Source organism: Neoarius graeffei, chromosome 11 (genome assembly GCF_027579695.1).
Source record: "Neoarius graeffei isolate fNeoGra1 chromosome 11, fNeoGra1.pri, whole genome shotgun sequence".
In the NCBI taxonomy this organism is placed as follows: Eukaryota; Metazoa; Chordata; class Actinopteri; order Siluriformes; family Ariidae; genus Neoarius; species Neoarius graeffei.
Genome location: NC_083579.1, coordinates 12072663 through 12089171, shown reverse-complemented (window position 1 = coordinate 12089171; position 16509 = coordinate 12072663). Strand labels below are relative to the sequence as shown.

Here is a 16509-nt window from a genome sequence, read left to right as displayed (position 1 = left end):
AGCCTGTTTGTCAAAAAGAGCTTTCTCGTGAGCCGTGCTACTCCATTCATGCTCACGACACACTAGCAACTTCTGATGAAAGCCATGCAGCTCGCTGAAACTAACTCTATGACATTTTGATAAACACAATAAGTTAATCTGGGACAAGTTAACAGTCTTTCACCTATTTGTGTGGCACATATTAGAATTTTTAGCCAGTCCTTGCAAGTTTGTAAGCCTGTTGTGCATGACAACGTTTACATCACTGTTATAAACACTGTCTACAAGATAACTACCATTAACGTAAGCTAGCTACCAAATTTGCTTGTCGACCCGCTTGGTATTAATGAGTGTGTACATTCTCACTTACCAGTGTCTTGTTTTTTTCTGTCTTCCGCTTCCCTTTTCTTCTTTCTCTTCTGGCTCCCTGAGGGGTAATTTCGCTTCATATTTGTTTTTTTGTTTTTTGCCGCGGAGCTCTGCAACCACTTGACTGGACGGAGATGGGCATTGAGGGGTTGACAACAGACTGTCATTGCATTTTTCGGCCAAGCATGTAGGGGGGCGCTGTTGTGCATTAGGGGGCCCCCCTTGGAACTAGGGTATTTCAACAAGTGTCATTAGGCGCTGCGCTGCCGCGCTCAAAAAGTTGTCATTGCTATTGAATACATAACCAGTCGTTCGGCAGCGGGGGCCCTTCGAGGGCTGGGGCCCTAGGCAATTGCCAAGTCTGCCTACCTTGTTGCAACAGGTCTGTAGACAGACCAATCAGAGCCATCCATACAGTGACACCAAGGTAAACAAATACGGCGCGAATGCATTCGGACAGCATATCGATCGATAACGTATCTTCTCAATGAACTACGTAGGTAGCTGCGAGAAAACTCTGTGCACCATTGACGTGTATTTAAGGTATGCGAAACCGCGTAGAGACATCGATGCATGGAGTATTAAGCCCTATTCGTACGGGATAAGTATTACCTGTGGACCTCTGGTAGTTCGGAATAATTACAGAGAATGTCTGATTTTTTTTTTTTTTGGGGGGGGGCTTTTTTCACCTTTATTGGATAGGACAGTGTAGAGACAGGACAGGAAATGAGCGGTAGAGAGAGACGGGGAGGGATCGGGAAATGACCTCGGGTCGGAATCGAACCCGGGTCCCCGGATTTATGGTATGGCGCCTTAGCCACCTGAGCCACGACACCCCTGAGAATGTCTGAGTTCTTAGTCCCGTGCGAATGCGCCATGTCCGTAATTTCCCAAGTAATAATTCCGCCGTGAATTACCTACTGTGTTTCGGCAAAACACAGACGTCCAGTGGTAATCCAAGTCCCGTGTGAATGCGCATGTCTGTGTTTGTAATTATTAGTGCTGTCAAGCGATTAAAATATTTAATCGCGATTAATGTCGCGACTGTCATAGTTAACTCGCGATGAATCGCAATTTAATCGCACATTTTTGTCACATGAAAAACCATTGTAATTCTCTTATCAGCATAAAGTGAATGGGCTTGCTCACCGTTGGAACTACGGGGGTACTCGGGGGATCCGAGATCCCCTGAAACAGACATGAGATCCCTTGAAAACATGATTTGGGAAATGTTGGGGGGTCTCTAAAATATTGGCAAAATGATGTTTATTGACATAGCAATCGTGTGTAACGGGAAGCATTTGCATATCCGAAGTGAGCGCGCGATGGAGAGCCGCGCTCCGAGACCAGCGCAAGCCCCCCCAAGGGAAAAAAGGGACCCCCCGAAAATATCGGCATAGTTCGAACACTGGTTGTACCAATTTTTTTTTTTTTATTGCAGAGCATAACACGTCTTGTCACAGCCACTGCAAAGTGGGGCTGGAGCCGCCGATGGGAAAACGAAACCTAAGCCGAGCACCGTGGCTCTTCGGGGGAGGGCAGAGGACTCTGGCTGTGCGGGGCGTGGCATCATGTCACAGAGCGTTAATCTCGCGATAAAAAAATAATTATCGCCGTTAAAATTGAGTCAAGTTAACGCGTTAATAACGCGACATTTTTGACAGCACTAGTAATTATTAAACGCGCGTCTCTTGTACTTTTCTGGAGTGAATAATGGAGGATACGGGCGAAATTTTGATAAACAGCATTTCAGGGGCAAGTGGTAGTAGGCCTATCCCGTATTTGAACCAGATAAGCGTTTTGAACTCCTGTCTACTAGTGTTGTGACGTTCGCGAACGAACCGATTCTTTTGAACGGCTCCTAGGCATGAACGATGAGAACCGAGTCTCGAGCTGGGGGAGCCGTTCTTCCTGTCGTTCTTTTTCTGTACCGGGTTTCAGATGAAAAAGCTTTTGCCCGAGGACAAGTAGGCTAAACAGCATTTGCCTTTTATTTATTCAAGTTTTATCTGTTTGCCTAATAGTTCAAATTGTTTTGTATATAGTTTATAATGTTGTTGTGTGATATTAATGATATTATGGGAAAACTACTTTGCACGGACGTTCATTTAATTTATTCTATCGTCATTTTGTTTGTTCTATTTTTGTGTATTTTATTTATTTATCTGTTTGTCTAGTTGTATTTTTCTAAATATATTTTTTGCATTAATAGTTTGTTTTTTCCTATTAAAATAATCTTGTGTTCTTGTTATAACTTTATCTATTTATCTGACTGTTTAGTTGTATCTATTTTTGTTACAATTTCAATATTTTTAATATAGAAAGTTTGTTTTTTTCTATTAAAATGTTCTTGTGTGATAACTAGTTCTTGTGTTATATTTATTGTAGTGCTGTCAAAAATGTTGCGTTATTAACGCGTTAACTTGACTCAATTTTAACGGCGATTAATTTTTTTATCGCGAGATTAACGCTCTGTGACATGATGTAGGTTTTTCATGATGTAGGGCGCGCTAGTAGAGATGGGATTTATGGCTCTTTGATGGGATCCGCATCTTTGTGATCCGTTCTTTGAAAAGAGCCGTTCAAAAGACTGGCTAATTTGGCTCTTTTTAAATATTTATTCAGTTTTAAGAAGACAGCGTCTAAAGAAGCCAGATCCCTCTGAACTGTAAACTCAATGCTATCCCAGAAATCCGTCCTGTAATATGCAAATTTGGCCGCCTCTGATTGGACAGCACGACGCATCAACAGGCAGAAAGTGTAAAAGTACAAAATGTGTTAAGTGAGCTGAAACAGTAAAGATCAGATTCAATGCAATATTTATCAACGAACAACTTAAACTTAATATAATAGTGTACTTTATATTATAATCAAGCATGTCAAGCCTACCATCACTGTGTAACCTGTCTCTCTGATTAGAGACCAACTCAAGCAGTAGATCATTTCACTCATGGTTCTTTTGCTAGCCCTGCTCCGGTGCTCGGCTTAGGTTTCACTTTGCAGTGGCTGTGTCAAGACTTGTTATGCTTTGCAATAAAAAAAAAAAAATCGGTACAAAGCAAGCCCATTCACTTTTTTATGCTGATAAGAAAATGACTGGTTTTTTATGTGACAAAAATGTGCGATTAAATTGCGATTAATCGCGAGTTAACTATGACTGTCGCGACATTAATCGCGATTAAATATTTTAATCGCTTGACAGCACTAATTTATTGTAGTTGTATCTATTTTGTATCTCAGACTTAAATATTTTTGTAAAACAAGTGTTTTTCTATAAAATATTCTTGCGTTCTTGATAACTATGTTCTTGAGTGGGTTTTTTTTTTTTTTTTTTACAGAAAAGCCGTTCTGCATGGACATTCATTGAAGCCCTCACTGTTTGTTTTTTAATGGTTATTTATGAGCGTTTAGGGGTTACAATAATGCAAGTCTAGGTTGCTTTATATAAAAGGTATGTCCAGAAATATTGATGTCACTGTCTAAGCAGAGGGATCTGGCTTCTTTAGACGCTGTCTTCTTAAAACTGAATAAATATTTAAAAAGAGCCAAATGAGCCAGTCTTTTGAACAGCTCTTTTCAAAGAACGGATCACAAAGATGCGGATCCCATCCAAGAGCCATAAATTCCATCTCTACAAGACGAAACAGGATGCTGTGAACTTACGACACATCCGGTCACAATGTCTGTAAATTCAGTGAATTACAGACTTTTGCTTATCCCGTCCGAATGCGCCACACAATAACGCAGAGGTGCGGGGGTAATTGCGAATTACCAGAGGTCCATAGGTAATACTTATCCCGTGCGAATCGTACTTTAGAATTTTGTTTATTAAGTTGCGATAAATACGATATTTTGTGAGGTGTGTTTTTCTCACGTTAAATTGAGGCATGTTTATATTATTAATTACAATAGCTATCGGTCAGGTTTACTGACGTTTATGTTAATCACGTAGGACAACTGAATTTTTCGTCTGTCATGACCGGTGTCCGATATTTCAGGAACACTGGTATTGTATCTGTGTCATATGAAAATTCATTGTTATGCCAAAAACATGATACAAAACAAAAGACAAACCGGTCGGACAAGTGTGTGTGAATCGCGAGCCTCCTTCCCACTCGCCTTTTGTGGTTTCACTCTGGAATGCCAAGCATGTTCTGTGGTTAAATCTAGGAACGTCGGTCACGTTCTCTCAAGACGACGAGACGATAAATTAGCGTCTCGTGTCTCGTCAGGAGGATTCCTCTGCCTTCACTTCTGGTTCTCTCCGAAACATCAGCCAGATCAGCTGCATGTGATTTGTTAATTAAAGAAGAACTGAAGGCAAATTTATCATCAAAATTCTATTTCTCTCATTTTATTAAATATCGGAATGCGTTTTCGATGGCTATTTTGTCACTGCGATAGCAAGTTGAGTGTTTGTAATAGATCAGTCCATACGTCAAAGCAATGGCTGTAAACGAGATTATCGTCGAGACCTGTACGAGAGGAAATAAAACGTACAGCGGAAATCAAAGTGACCAACATCTGCCAACGCTGTCAAAAGACGCGCGCGCACTCCTTCGAACGCTGACGTAATCAAGCCGGAAGTTTTCCCTGTGTCCGAAATCGCTCCGTACTCACTATATAGCGTGGACGCCGTTTTTGTCGCGCTGTCCAAAACCTTAGTGAGGATTATGTAGGAAATGTGCTCGGTATAATAATATATGGATTTATTACAAAAATACATGCATGCGTTTTTATTATTTTGAAAACCCACCAGCCGCCTGATCTGGCACGTTTTAATCGTGCGACAGTAATGACGTAAACACCAGCGTGACGGACTCGTCCTTATCCTGTCGTCTTTCCAACTCTTCTCTACTCCACGTTGGTTTGAAGTCATATGGAATAATCTCCATCACTGATGAAGCTGGCAAATCTCGAAATTGGAATGATATGGCGATCTGGCTGCTGCGTAAACAGTTTTCAAAATGGCGGCGCCGACCCTTCACGTGTCTGGTGAAGATCACGCGGATAAGCAACGCCTGCCGTGGACCAAACGAACTACATTCAACGTGGCTAAAAACCGAAAAGGCCGATAAGTGTAACGTAATATAATATGCCGATACGAGTCACGATCTAAAGGCCCGGTCCCACTGCACTTACGGATGCAAAGAGGATGTAAAACGTAAAAAAATCTTTGCCATCCGTTGGAAAACGCTATGCATCCGTTGTGTACTCATTGCATACGTGCTTCATACGCTCTATCCATCGAGCATCCGTCCACTGTGATTTCATCCGCGCAAAAAGTTTTGAGCTGCACAAAACTTTTAGAACGGATGAACTTTCCGCCGTGTACGATGTAAATCCGCGACATATACGAGCAACAAACGTTCTATGTCCGTTATCATCCGTTAAACGTCTGCTGTATCCTCTCTGCATCCTCTGGGCATCCTCGCAACTCACATCCACTGCAGCTGAAAACGGAAAGAGGGAGGAAAGATAAGGTACATGAAACGTCTATTCATCGTTAGTAGCACGGAAATAGAAAGGATGTAAGCGTATGCATCTCGTATACAAAGTATTCAAAACGGACAAAGCGTTTATATCTGGGATGTATCTCGTATATTTAGGATGTCTGGAGTATGTCTAGAGTATGTAGAAGGACACCTAGCGGACAATCGATATTTTGTATGAAAAGGGGGAGAAAATCATCTAGTAGTAGAGATGTATTGATGTAGCCGCCAGCACGTCTTTCCGCTTTATGCTGACGGCGTGCGTGCTGCATCCCTTTATATCCGCGGAGCAGACGCAATTCATACCCCCCGCATGCGCAGTGAACGGTCTGCATCCGATATACATCCGTGCAACATGCCCTTTGTTTCCGTTAGGCGTACGTGATGCATCCCCTTCATCCGCTATGCATCCGCTCTTTCTGCTATGCGTCCGCTTCTCAGTTATCACCGGTAACCCCTTCGGAGCTGTCATCCACTTCCATCCGCTTTCATCCGCTAGGCTTCCTATGAACATGCGTTTAACATCCCCGCTATATACTACCCACGTCCATTCTTTTCCGTTCTGTTTTTGCAAATTTTCGCCAATTTTGTCCATTTCTGGAGCGGATGAAAACGGATAGCGCCACCCCCGAAATTTTGTTCGTCTGCTGTGTCCTTTTTGCATACGTTTTGTGTCCATCAGCCAGTGGGACCGGGCCTTAAGGTTAATAAAACCGAAAACGTAATTGAATAACACGTTAAAGTTTAAAAATGACTTTCCCCGTTAATTATTCCACAGCATGTTTAAATTCTCTATTCTGATTGGTCAGAAGTTTTTTTTTTTTTTTTGTATAACAGCAGATCCGACCGCAACACGAATCTCAGGTTTATTTTAACCTCGTAGTTCGAATACGTTACCATTTCTATAGCAACTGCGCCCAAGAACTGGCTTGTTTTGTTGATGTAACTATAAACTGATAAAAATCGGTACCCTTTGGGTACATGTAGCTACTGCTTATAAAAAAAATAGCTTTCTGATCCCGTGTCCATACAGTAAATATATATAATATCAAGACATTAGCCAGAGCCACCTTCATCAGACACGTCAACTAAAGCGTTCACACGGCGTAATAAGTCTTCGAGCAACGTTCCCGCTGCGTAATTTTCATTTATACGGCATACATGTGACGTATCGAAGCTGCAACGGATTTTTAAGCGCGGACTTAAAAATACGCCGCGCCCTGGCGTACAAGGAGATCGTGTTGCGCGTCCTCGAGTATTAGCTACGTAAACTGGCGATGCTGTGACGTTCCTTTCGTACCGCCGCGTATCCTGATACGCCGTACATGCGCAAGGCTGAAACGCCAACGTGTCAGCCAAGCAAAAACGAAAATTGAAAAAATGAACGCGAATAACAAAAGTTTGACCAATTATACTTTTATTCTTAGTTTTCACGAAGGAGACGATTCATTCCCGCGTTGTAATCGCAAACCGGGCGGATCGCTGAAAAGATTCCGTTGTCTTCGCTGCCTTCTCGAGTTCTTGTCGAACGGCTGGAATTTGTGGCATAAATATCACCTGACAAAAAAGTGTGACGCAACCTTTCAGACGGACCAAACAAAAGCCGTGATAATAAATCGAAAGGTGAATTTTCTTAAAATAAACACCGCTTACCTGACATCGAATCGGTAGCCTTGGCGAACCACGAGGTGAATTTCATTTATCTGCCGATTTATCTTCCGATACTGCGAAGTTATAACGAGGTTTCTCTTATTTCGTTTCTGGTTGTGATTGGTTCCGAGGTTTATCAAGGAGTAGAACGGGTCATCAAGTGCTGATTGGTTACGAAGTTTCGCTATCGTTACACTCATTCTTACAACACGATGACGTAGCGGCTCCGCCTCTATGAGGCAGTCGACACAAAAACTATATGTTGGCGATATAACCGCTGGCAAAATGCTGTTATATAAGAGGAGGAAAACACTTCGAGACGTGCTCAAAGTTACTGGAAAATAATCGTCAGGGTGGGAACAAGACCTCCACGCCACACCGGCCCAACATTGATTATCGTACTAAAACAGCATGCCTCGGAGTGTTTAGTTCTGTCCTCACTGGCTTTCCAAGTTGCACAGAAAATGCAAGATTTACAACGTACATCAGTCCTTGGTGCAAGGAAACGAATATTTTAAATGTTCATCTTATACGGTGGTATGCAAAAGTTTGGGCACCCCTGGTCAAAATTGCTGTTACTGTGAACAGTTAAGCAAGTTGAAGATGAAATGATCTCCAAAAGGCATAAAGTTAAAGATGACTCATTCCCTTTATATTTAAAGCAAAAACAATTTTTCTTCTTTTACATTTTCAAAATGACAAAAAAGGAAAAGGGCCCGAAGCAAAAGTTTGTGCACCCTGCATGGTGAGTACCTATGTAGTAACACCCCCTTTGGCAAGTATCACAGCTTGGAAACACTTTGTAGCCAGCTAATAATCTTTCAGTTCTTATCTGGGGGATTTTCACACATCCGTCCTTGCAAAAGGCTTCCAATTCTACAAGTTTCTTGGGCTGTCTTGCATGCACTGCTCTTTTGAGATCTATCCACAGATTTTCAATGATGTTTAGGTCGGGGGACTGTGAGGGCCAGGGCAAAACCTTCAGCTTGCGTCTCTTGAGGGATTCCATTGTAGATTTTGAGGTGTGTTTTGGATCGTCGTCTTATTGTAGGACCCGTCCTCTTTTTAACTTCAACTTTTTTACAGATGGTGTGATGTTTGTTTCCAGAGTTTGCTGGTATTTATTCGAATCCATGCTTCCCTCGACCAATGAAATGTGCCCTGTGCCACTGGCTGCAACACAACCCCAAAGCATGATCGATCCACACCCATGCTTCAGAGTTGGAGAGGTGTTCTTTTCCTGGAATTTGGCACCCTTTTTTCTCCAAACATACCTTTGCACATTGTGGCCAAAAAGTTCTATTTTGATTTCATCAGTCCACAGGACTTGTTTCCAAAATGCATCAGGCTTATTTAGATGTTCGTTTGCAAACTTCAGACGCTGAATTTTGTGGCTAGGACGCAGGAAAGGTTTTCTTCTGATGACTCTTCCATGAAGGTCATATTTGTTCAGGTGTCGCTGCATAGTAGAACCGTGCACCACCACTCCAGGGTCTGCTAAATCTTTCTGAAGGTCTTTTGCAATCAAACAGGGGTTTTTATTTGCCTTTCTAGCAATCCAACGAGCAGTTCTTTCAGAAAGTTTTCTTCATCTTCCAGACCTCACCTTGATCTCCACTGTTTCTGTTAACTGCCATTTCTTAATAACATGAGGAACGCTCACATAACATATACTATGTTATGTTAGTGTGTGTCGCTCGCGTCTCTCTCCCCCGTCTCGCTCGCGTCTCTCTCCCCTGTCTTGCTCTCTCGTGTCTCGCTCGCCGCTCTCTCGTGTCTCGCTCGCCGCTCTCTCGTGTCTCGCTCGCCGCTCTCTCGTGTCTCGCTCGCCGCTCTCTCGTGTCTCGCTCGCCGCTCTCTCGTGTCTCGCTCGCCGCTCTCTCGTGTCTCGCTCGCCGCTCTCTCGTGTCTCGCTCGCCGCTCTCTCGTGTCTCGCTCGCCGCTCTCTCGTGTCTCGCTCGCCGCTCTCTCGTGTCTCGCTCGCCGCTCTCTCGTGTCTCGCTCGCCGCTCTCTCGCTCCCGTGTGTGTCTCTCTCGTGTGTCTCTTTGGATTACAAAATTTCTCACAATATATCTCTATATCACACTATATCTCACAATAACATTACAGTCTGAGGAAACGGCTACTTGAAAACACTTTGCTACGTTCTTGTAGCCTTCTCCTGCTTTGTGAGCATCAATTATTTTATTATTCAGAATGTGAGGGAGTTGCTTCGAGGAGCCCATGGCTGTTGATTTTAGGGACAAGTTTGAGGAGTCAGAGAATTTATACAGCTTTGAAATCTGTATCGTCTTCAACGAAGAATTTGAACAAGCCACAGCTCAATAAGCTAATTAAGGTCTGGAAGCTTGGTAAAAGTTACCTGAGAACTCAAATGTATTGGGGTGCCCAAACTTTCACATGGCGTTCCTTTTTCTTTTTTCACTCTCCAATTGTACAAAACAAAAAATAATACACACATCTTGCAGAAAACGCTGAAAAGAAATGTCGTCTTTACTGTACCTTTATGCCTTTTGGTGCTCAGTTCATCTTCTGCTCACTTAACTATTCACAGTAACAGACATTTTCAGTCAGGGTGCCCAGACTTTTGCATGCTACTGTGTTTAGATATTTGTATTTACAAACCCGTTTAGACTAGGTACTTTTTTTTAAACTTATTTAGCTAAAATTTGAATAAACTTGATGTATGAGATAAACGCCACGGTGTGATGTGATTGCAGGTGTGAGCACGTTGGTGCTGCCGGAGAGCTCCATGGCTCAGTTTCAGGAAGTGATGCGTCAGCAGCTGGAGAGCTCCATGCACACCGAGCTGGAGAAGCTGTCGAATACGGCGAAAGGAGCCGACGCTGAGGTGAGCATCACCGCCCGGATGATCCTAGTTGTACTAATCATTCCAAAGGAGAAAGAAAAACGCTAGCTCGGCTAATTTCTCTTCAACTCGGCAACAAATACACCCATCCGTCCACCTGTTGCTCTGTTTGACGCGGTTCTCTAATCAGCACAACGCATCAAATCGCGCGGATAGAAGCCAAGAGCTTCAGCTCACTTTACTCAAACATCAGAACGGGGAACATTGTGATCTCGCAGCGAAGTGTGACTTTGTTTCACCGTAGCATGGATGTTGGGTTGAGCCCAATGGACTGGTTCGAGTATTTCAGAAACGGCTGATCTCCTGGGGTCTTCTCACACAAACAAGAGTCTCTAGAGTTTACACAGACCGAGTGGTGCGAAAAACAAAAAACATCGAGTGAGCAAGCAAGAGTTCTGTGGGTGGAAACAAACGCCTTGTTGATAAGAGAGGTCAGAGGAAAATGGACAGATTTGTGGGTTGAACTTTTTTTTTTTTGACAGGAAGGATATCGTAGCAACTCTTTACAACCGTGGTGAGCAGAAAAGCATCTCAGCATTCAACAGCAGACAGAACGCCTTGGGTTCCAGTCCTGTGAAGAACAGGAGTACTAGAATCAAGAACAAGTTCCTTTTAGAGAGATCGTTTTGATTTTGGAGTTGGAACTCAAAATGATTCGATGACGCATCCAGTTAAAAACTCCCACTAAGGGGGCGTGTCTTGCTCTACAGAAGCGTCTCTTTCACAGCGACCGTGAATGCTTCGATGCGCTTCCGTTTTGGAGGAAATGATGTCGTCGTGCACTGCAGTTTGATTTAAGCATTAGGGAATGACGAGATGGTTCTTGGTAGAACCCTTTGAGGAAGCAAAGGAAGCATCAACTGTCCAACGATCCCTGAAGGAATCCTTTTTTCCAGCAGGGTCGGCCAAGTTGTTAGCTCATAAATCGCTACTCCTTCGACAGGATTGATCGGTTTTCGAGAAAACTCGCATATTACGTTCCCCAGGTTGGTATACATAAAAGTTGTCAAGACGGTGGCGCCGCATGCCATGTTTACCATTTTATGGGCGTCTGAAAATTTTCACGTTAAACGCTACTCTTCGTAAACTGCTGGGACGTTTTCATTGAAACTCGCCCACCCAGAAGACTCTAAAGACGTATTCCGACGAGAATTGTTCACCAGGTGGCGCCACCTGCAATGGATGAGGCTACACAGAGGTCACGTGCGATTTCACGGAAATTGCTACTCCTTCTACAGGAGCGATCGGATTTTGATCAAACTCGTACGGAACGTTTCGCAGGTTGGCGCGTATAAAAGTTGTCAAGACGGTGGCGCCACCTGTCGTATTTAATTTTATAGGCGTTTGAAAATTTTGGGCGACTCGTCAGACCAAACACTACTGGTTGTAAACTGATAGGACGTTTTCATTGAAACTCACCCACCCAGAAGACTCTAAAGACGTATTCTGAGAAGAATTGCTCACCAGGTGGTGCCAACTGCAATGGACGCAGCTTCATGTGCAATTTCATGAAAATCGCTACTCCTCCGACAGGATCGATCACGTTTCAAACTCGCACGCAACAACAGTGGCCGGTATGAGCTACAGCCTCACTGAGGTTTTTTAGCGCGTGTGTGTATGTTGGATTAAATGGACCTGCAGCTACAGTACGCTTCACAGATCCGCTGGTGGTTCCTGGACTCCTTTTTGAGAAGTGTGGTTTTACACAACTGCTCCAGAAGGGTTATAAAAAATGGACACTTTACCAAAAAAAAGTGAAGAACAGCAGTTCTTCGGCTACAGTTCAATTTAGCTGCAATGGGAATGGTGCTAGGACAGCTCTGGGGTTATGGCTGGTGTTGGCATCGCTTCTGTAACTCGCGTGCGGATGTAGGAAGGTTTCCAGGCTTTTTTGGGAGTCGTTCATCTTCAGTAAGTGCTCTATCCTGATCCATGGATCCCGTGCCTATGATGGGAAAACTAGGCATGAGGTTGGAAAACACTGGATGGAATACCAGGCCATCACCGAGTACCACACATCTAGTAGCAAACTAGCATCTCGCTACTGGCAGGTTTTTTGAGAGATGGCAGATATTTCTGGAGTTCTCAAGCTGACAGTGACACGGAAAAGCAGTGACCTGGGAAAGTCCGCACAGAAAGTAACTCGAGCTCAGGATCGAACTGGGAACCCTGGAGCTGTGAGATGGCTGAAAAATGAGTCGTAGACAATAGTACCTTTTGGTAACCGTGCCAACAATCAAATAGCTATGAGCTTGGGGTGGAGGGTGTAATGTTTGTACGTGTACTGGGTTTGGGGTTGTATTACCGTAGCAAAAGGCACAGGAGCACATGCAATGACTCGTGCGTAGTAAACACCGGCTCGGACCTGTGTTTAGACCAGAGAGGAACCGTCAGGGCCTTCTGAAAACGTGAAAATCGAGTTATCCAATGAGATTTTCTTTGTTGTCTCTAGGCTGAGAAGAGTTTAGAGCTGCTCGCTCGCTGGTTCAGACTTCATTGCCAGGACGGAAGGCCATGGCAGTGTATGTTTATGTAGGAAGTGACCGATGAATTAATTAACCAATCAGATTTTGATTTCTAGTGAGAGAGAGCCAAAATTTATCACCTTCTCAAAGGCCAACATGAGCTTAACCACGAATCGATGCAGCAGTGAAGTCACCTTCCAGCCGGTGTAGCGTTCATCAGTAGTGTTAGCGAATGCTAATAAAGCGGTCAAGCCAGTGCCAGGCTTGTAGTACTCGAGTCTGGCTCGTGCCCTAATTTTTCGGAATCGTAAATTGGAGACGAGGGCTCGGATTTTTTCTTAAATTTTTGTAACCTGCTATAATAATTTGGCCTAAGAAATTTACATTTATTGTGTACTAATTAAGTGCAAGAGTGTCACACTTGCACGCCTTGGCGCGTGCATCAGACAAACTCTCGGGTGCACTCCGGACAGCGCGCGCACGCCAAGCGGACTTTCACGCATGCGCGCCGTGAATGACTTGGACCTGCACAGGATTAAGGCACAATTGAGTTGCGTTGCTGATAAATTACCGAGCCTCATTTCCTTGTTTGGTTCCCTGATTTCCTGTTTCTCGTCTTTGATTGTGCCGAGTCTACGATAGCCTGTTTGTCCTATCGTTTGTTTCACCGTTTTACGACTTTGCCTGCCGTTCTGGATTGTTTGTCTTCACTTGTATTAATAAACGCACCTTCTGCACTTCCAACTAGAGCCCTGCACTCCCGCGGGACCCGACGCAAAGCAGTGCGGCACGGGACAAATTTTGAAAGCTCATTGCGGGCACAGGCGGGAGGGGGAGTGCACAATGCGGGAGTGGGCGGGAGAGGTGATAAGCTGCAGTCCCACTAACTAAAAACGTGTTTAAAATAAAATTTATAAATTATTAATTTGTCTATCATATATAATGTGTGCTGGATATTTTATTTGGCATTAATAAAAACATAAAGATGCCTAAATGATGCGGATGTGGTCTAATCTCGCGTATGTTTCCGATTCCTTTCCGCTCTTCCGTGTTTGAGATCTCCGATCATGGCAGAAGAGCAGACTAGATATTTATGCTCAAGTCCACTCAAAGTAGGGGGCAGGGCACCATCACGCTGTGTCTTTTTAAATTAAAATAAATATTTTATAGGCCTACTTGTATTTCCTAGAATGTAAATGTGAGGAGTGACATATAAGCTATGTGCAATGTACAATATTCTTAATATCCACTGTAGATTTTGGTAGGTGTGTTGGGTATTATCTCTGTAAAGCCTCAGCTGCGCATGCCGCCTGGCAACGCGCACCCTCGCTAGGTGAAGGATCGGTCAGTGGAGAGCTCAGCTAAGCTCAGCATGTTAAATTCCCCAAGCCAATGACAAGAACTTTCGTGAGAAATAACCTGAATGTCTGCATCATGCGGGATTTGTGGGCGGGAGCGGGACAAAATATGGCAGGCGGGAGCGGGACTGAAAATCATAATTCTTTGCGGAAGCGGGACTGCACAATGCGGGAGCGGGCGGGAGCGGGACTGAATTCTGTCCCGCGCAGACCTCTACTTCCAACCGTCTCTGACAGAATACTTCGCACTCCCTGATACAGAAAAGCACGTTCACCTGTTCATACGTCACGTTCAGGAACAAACTAATGTTAATGGCACTGAAACAGCCGCCGTCAAATGGTGCGGTTGGAATCTTGTTCTCAGACTCGACTCGATTTTTTTTGTAATGACTCGGACTCTAAGTTTAGTGACTCGACCCCAACGCTGGCCAGTGCTATCTATCAAGAGCAAGTAGCACAGGCTAACAACTGAGAAACTAAGATTTCTGTCTCCAGACTCTTCTGCCACGCAGCTCGCTATGGTATTTTTCACTCAGACCGAAGTATTCATCTCAGTTTTGGCGGAGCTCGAGTCCCAGCTCTAATAGTTAGTGTGCGCGCGCGTGTCTGTCTCACACATGCACACACTTCTGCGTTAATGTATTGAGACTGCAGTACACAGTTCACACCCTGCTAACCCAAACACCATCTGGGAGAAGAACCGACACAGTGCATCACGTGTGGAGAGATCATTCCAAATATGTACAACCCCGATTCCAAAAAAGTTGGGACAAAGTACAAATTGTAAATAAAAATGGAATGCAATGATGTGGAAGTTTCAAAGTTCCATATTTTATTCAGAATAGAACATAGATGACATATCAAATGTTTAAACTGAGAAAATGTATCATTTAAAGAGAAAAATTAGGTGATTTTAAATTTCATGACAACAACACATCTCAAAGTTGGGACAAGGCCATGTTTCCCACTGTGAGACATCCCCTTTTCTCTTTACAACAGTCTGTAAACGTCTGGGGACTGAGGAGACAAGTTGCTCAAGTTTAGGGATAGGAATGTTAACCCATTCTTGTCTAATGTAGGATTCTAGTTGCTCAACTGTCTTAGGTCTTTTTTGTCGTATCTTCCGTTTTATGATGCGCCAAATGTTTTCTATGGGTGAAAGATCTGGACTGCAGGCTGGCCAGTTCAGTACCCGGACCCTTCTTCTACGCAGCCATGATGCTGTAATTGATGCAGTATGTGGTTTGGCATTGTCATGTTGGAAAATGCAAGGTCTTCCTTGAAAGAGACGTCTTCTGGATGGGAGCATATGTTGCTCTAGAACCTGGATATACCTTTCAGCATTGATGGTGTCTTTCCAGATGTGTAAGCTGCCCATGCCACACGCACTAATGCAACCCCATACCATCAGAGATGCAGGCTTCTGAACTGAGCGCCGATAACAACTCGGGTCGTCCTTCTCCTCTTTAGTCCGAATGACACGGCGTCCCTGATTTCCATAAAAAACTTCACATTTTGATTCGTCTGACCACAGAACAGTTTTCCACTTTGCCACAGTCCATTTTAAATGAGCCTTGGCCCACAGAAGACGTGTGCGCTTCTGGATCGTGTTTAGATACGGCTTCTTTGAACTATCGAGTTTTAGCTGAAATGGCGGATGGCACGGTGAATTGTCTTCACAGATAATGTTCTCTGGAAATATTCCTGAGCCCATTTTGTGATTTCCAATACAGAAGCATGCCTGTATGTGATGCAGTGCCGTCTAAGGGCCCGAAGATCACGGGCACCCAGTATGGTTTTCCGGCCTTGACCCTTACGCACAGAGATTTTTCCAGATTCTCTGAATCTTTTGATGATATTATGCACTGTAGATGATGATATGTTCAAACTCTTTGCAATTTTACACTGTCGAACTCCTTTCTGATATTGCTCCACTATTTGTCGGCGCAGAATTAGGGGGATTGGTGATCCTCTTCCCATCTTTACTTCTGAGAGCCGCAGCCACTCCAAGATGCTCTTTTTATACCCAGTCATGTTAATGACCTATTGCCAATTGACCTAATGAGTTGCAATTTGGTCCTCCAGCTGTTCCTTTTTTGTACCTTTAACTTTTCCAGCCTCTTATTGCCCCCGTCCCAACTTTTTTGAGATGTGTTGCTGTCATGAAATTTCAAATGAGCCAATATTTGGCATGAAATTTCAAAACGTCTCACTTTTGACATTTGATATGTTGTCTATGTTCTATTGTGAATACAAGATCAGTTTTTGAGATTTGTAAATTATTGCATTCCGTTTTTATTTACAATTTGTACTTTGTCCCAACTTT

At 43.7% G+C, this 16509-nt stretch overlaps 1 protein-coding gene across 3 annotated transcripts in view; it reads left to right on the top strand.

Moving 5' to 3' along the window:
- The window catches only part of ugp2b (UDP-glucose pyrophosphorylase 2b), a 122775-nt gene that overhangs the window by 31970 nt on the left and 74296 nt on the right, over positions 1–16509 (top strand). For all 3 annotated transcript variants that reach the window (XM_060933426.1, XM_060933425.1, XM_060933427.1), the window contains exon 2: positions 10212–10342. In XM_060933426.1, coding sequence (XP_060789409.1) covers positions 10244–10342 — 99 coding nt within the window. In that variant the 5' untranslated portion in view covers positions 10212–10243. The remainder of the gene's footprint in view (positions 1–10211; positions 10343–16509) is intronic.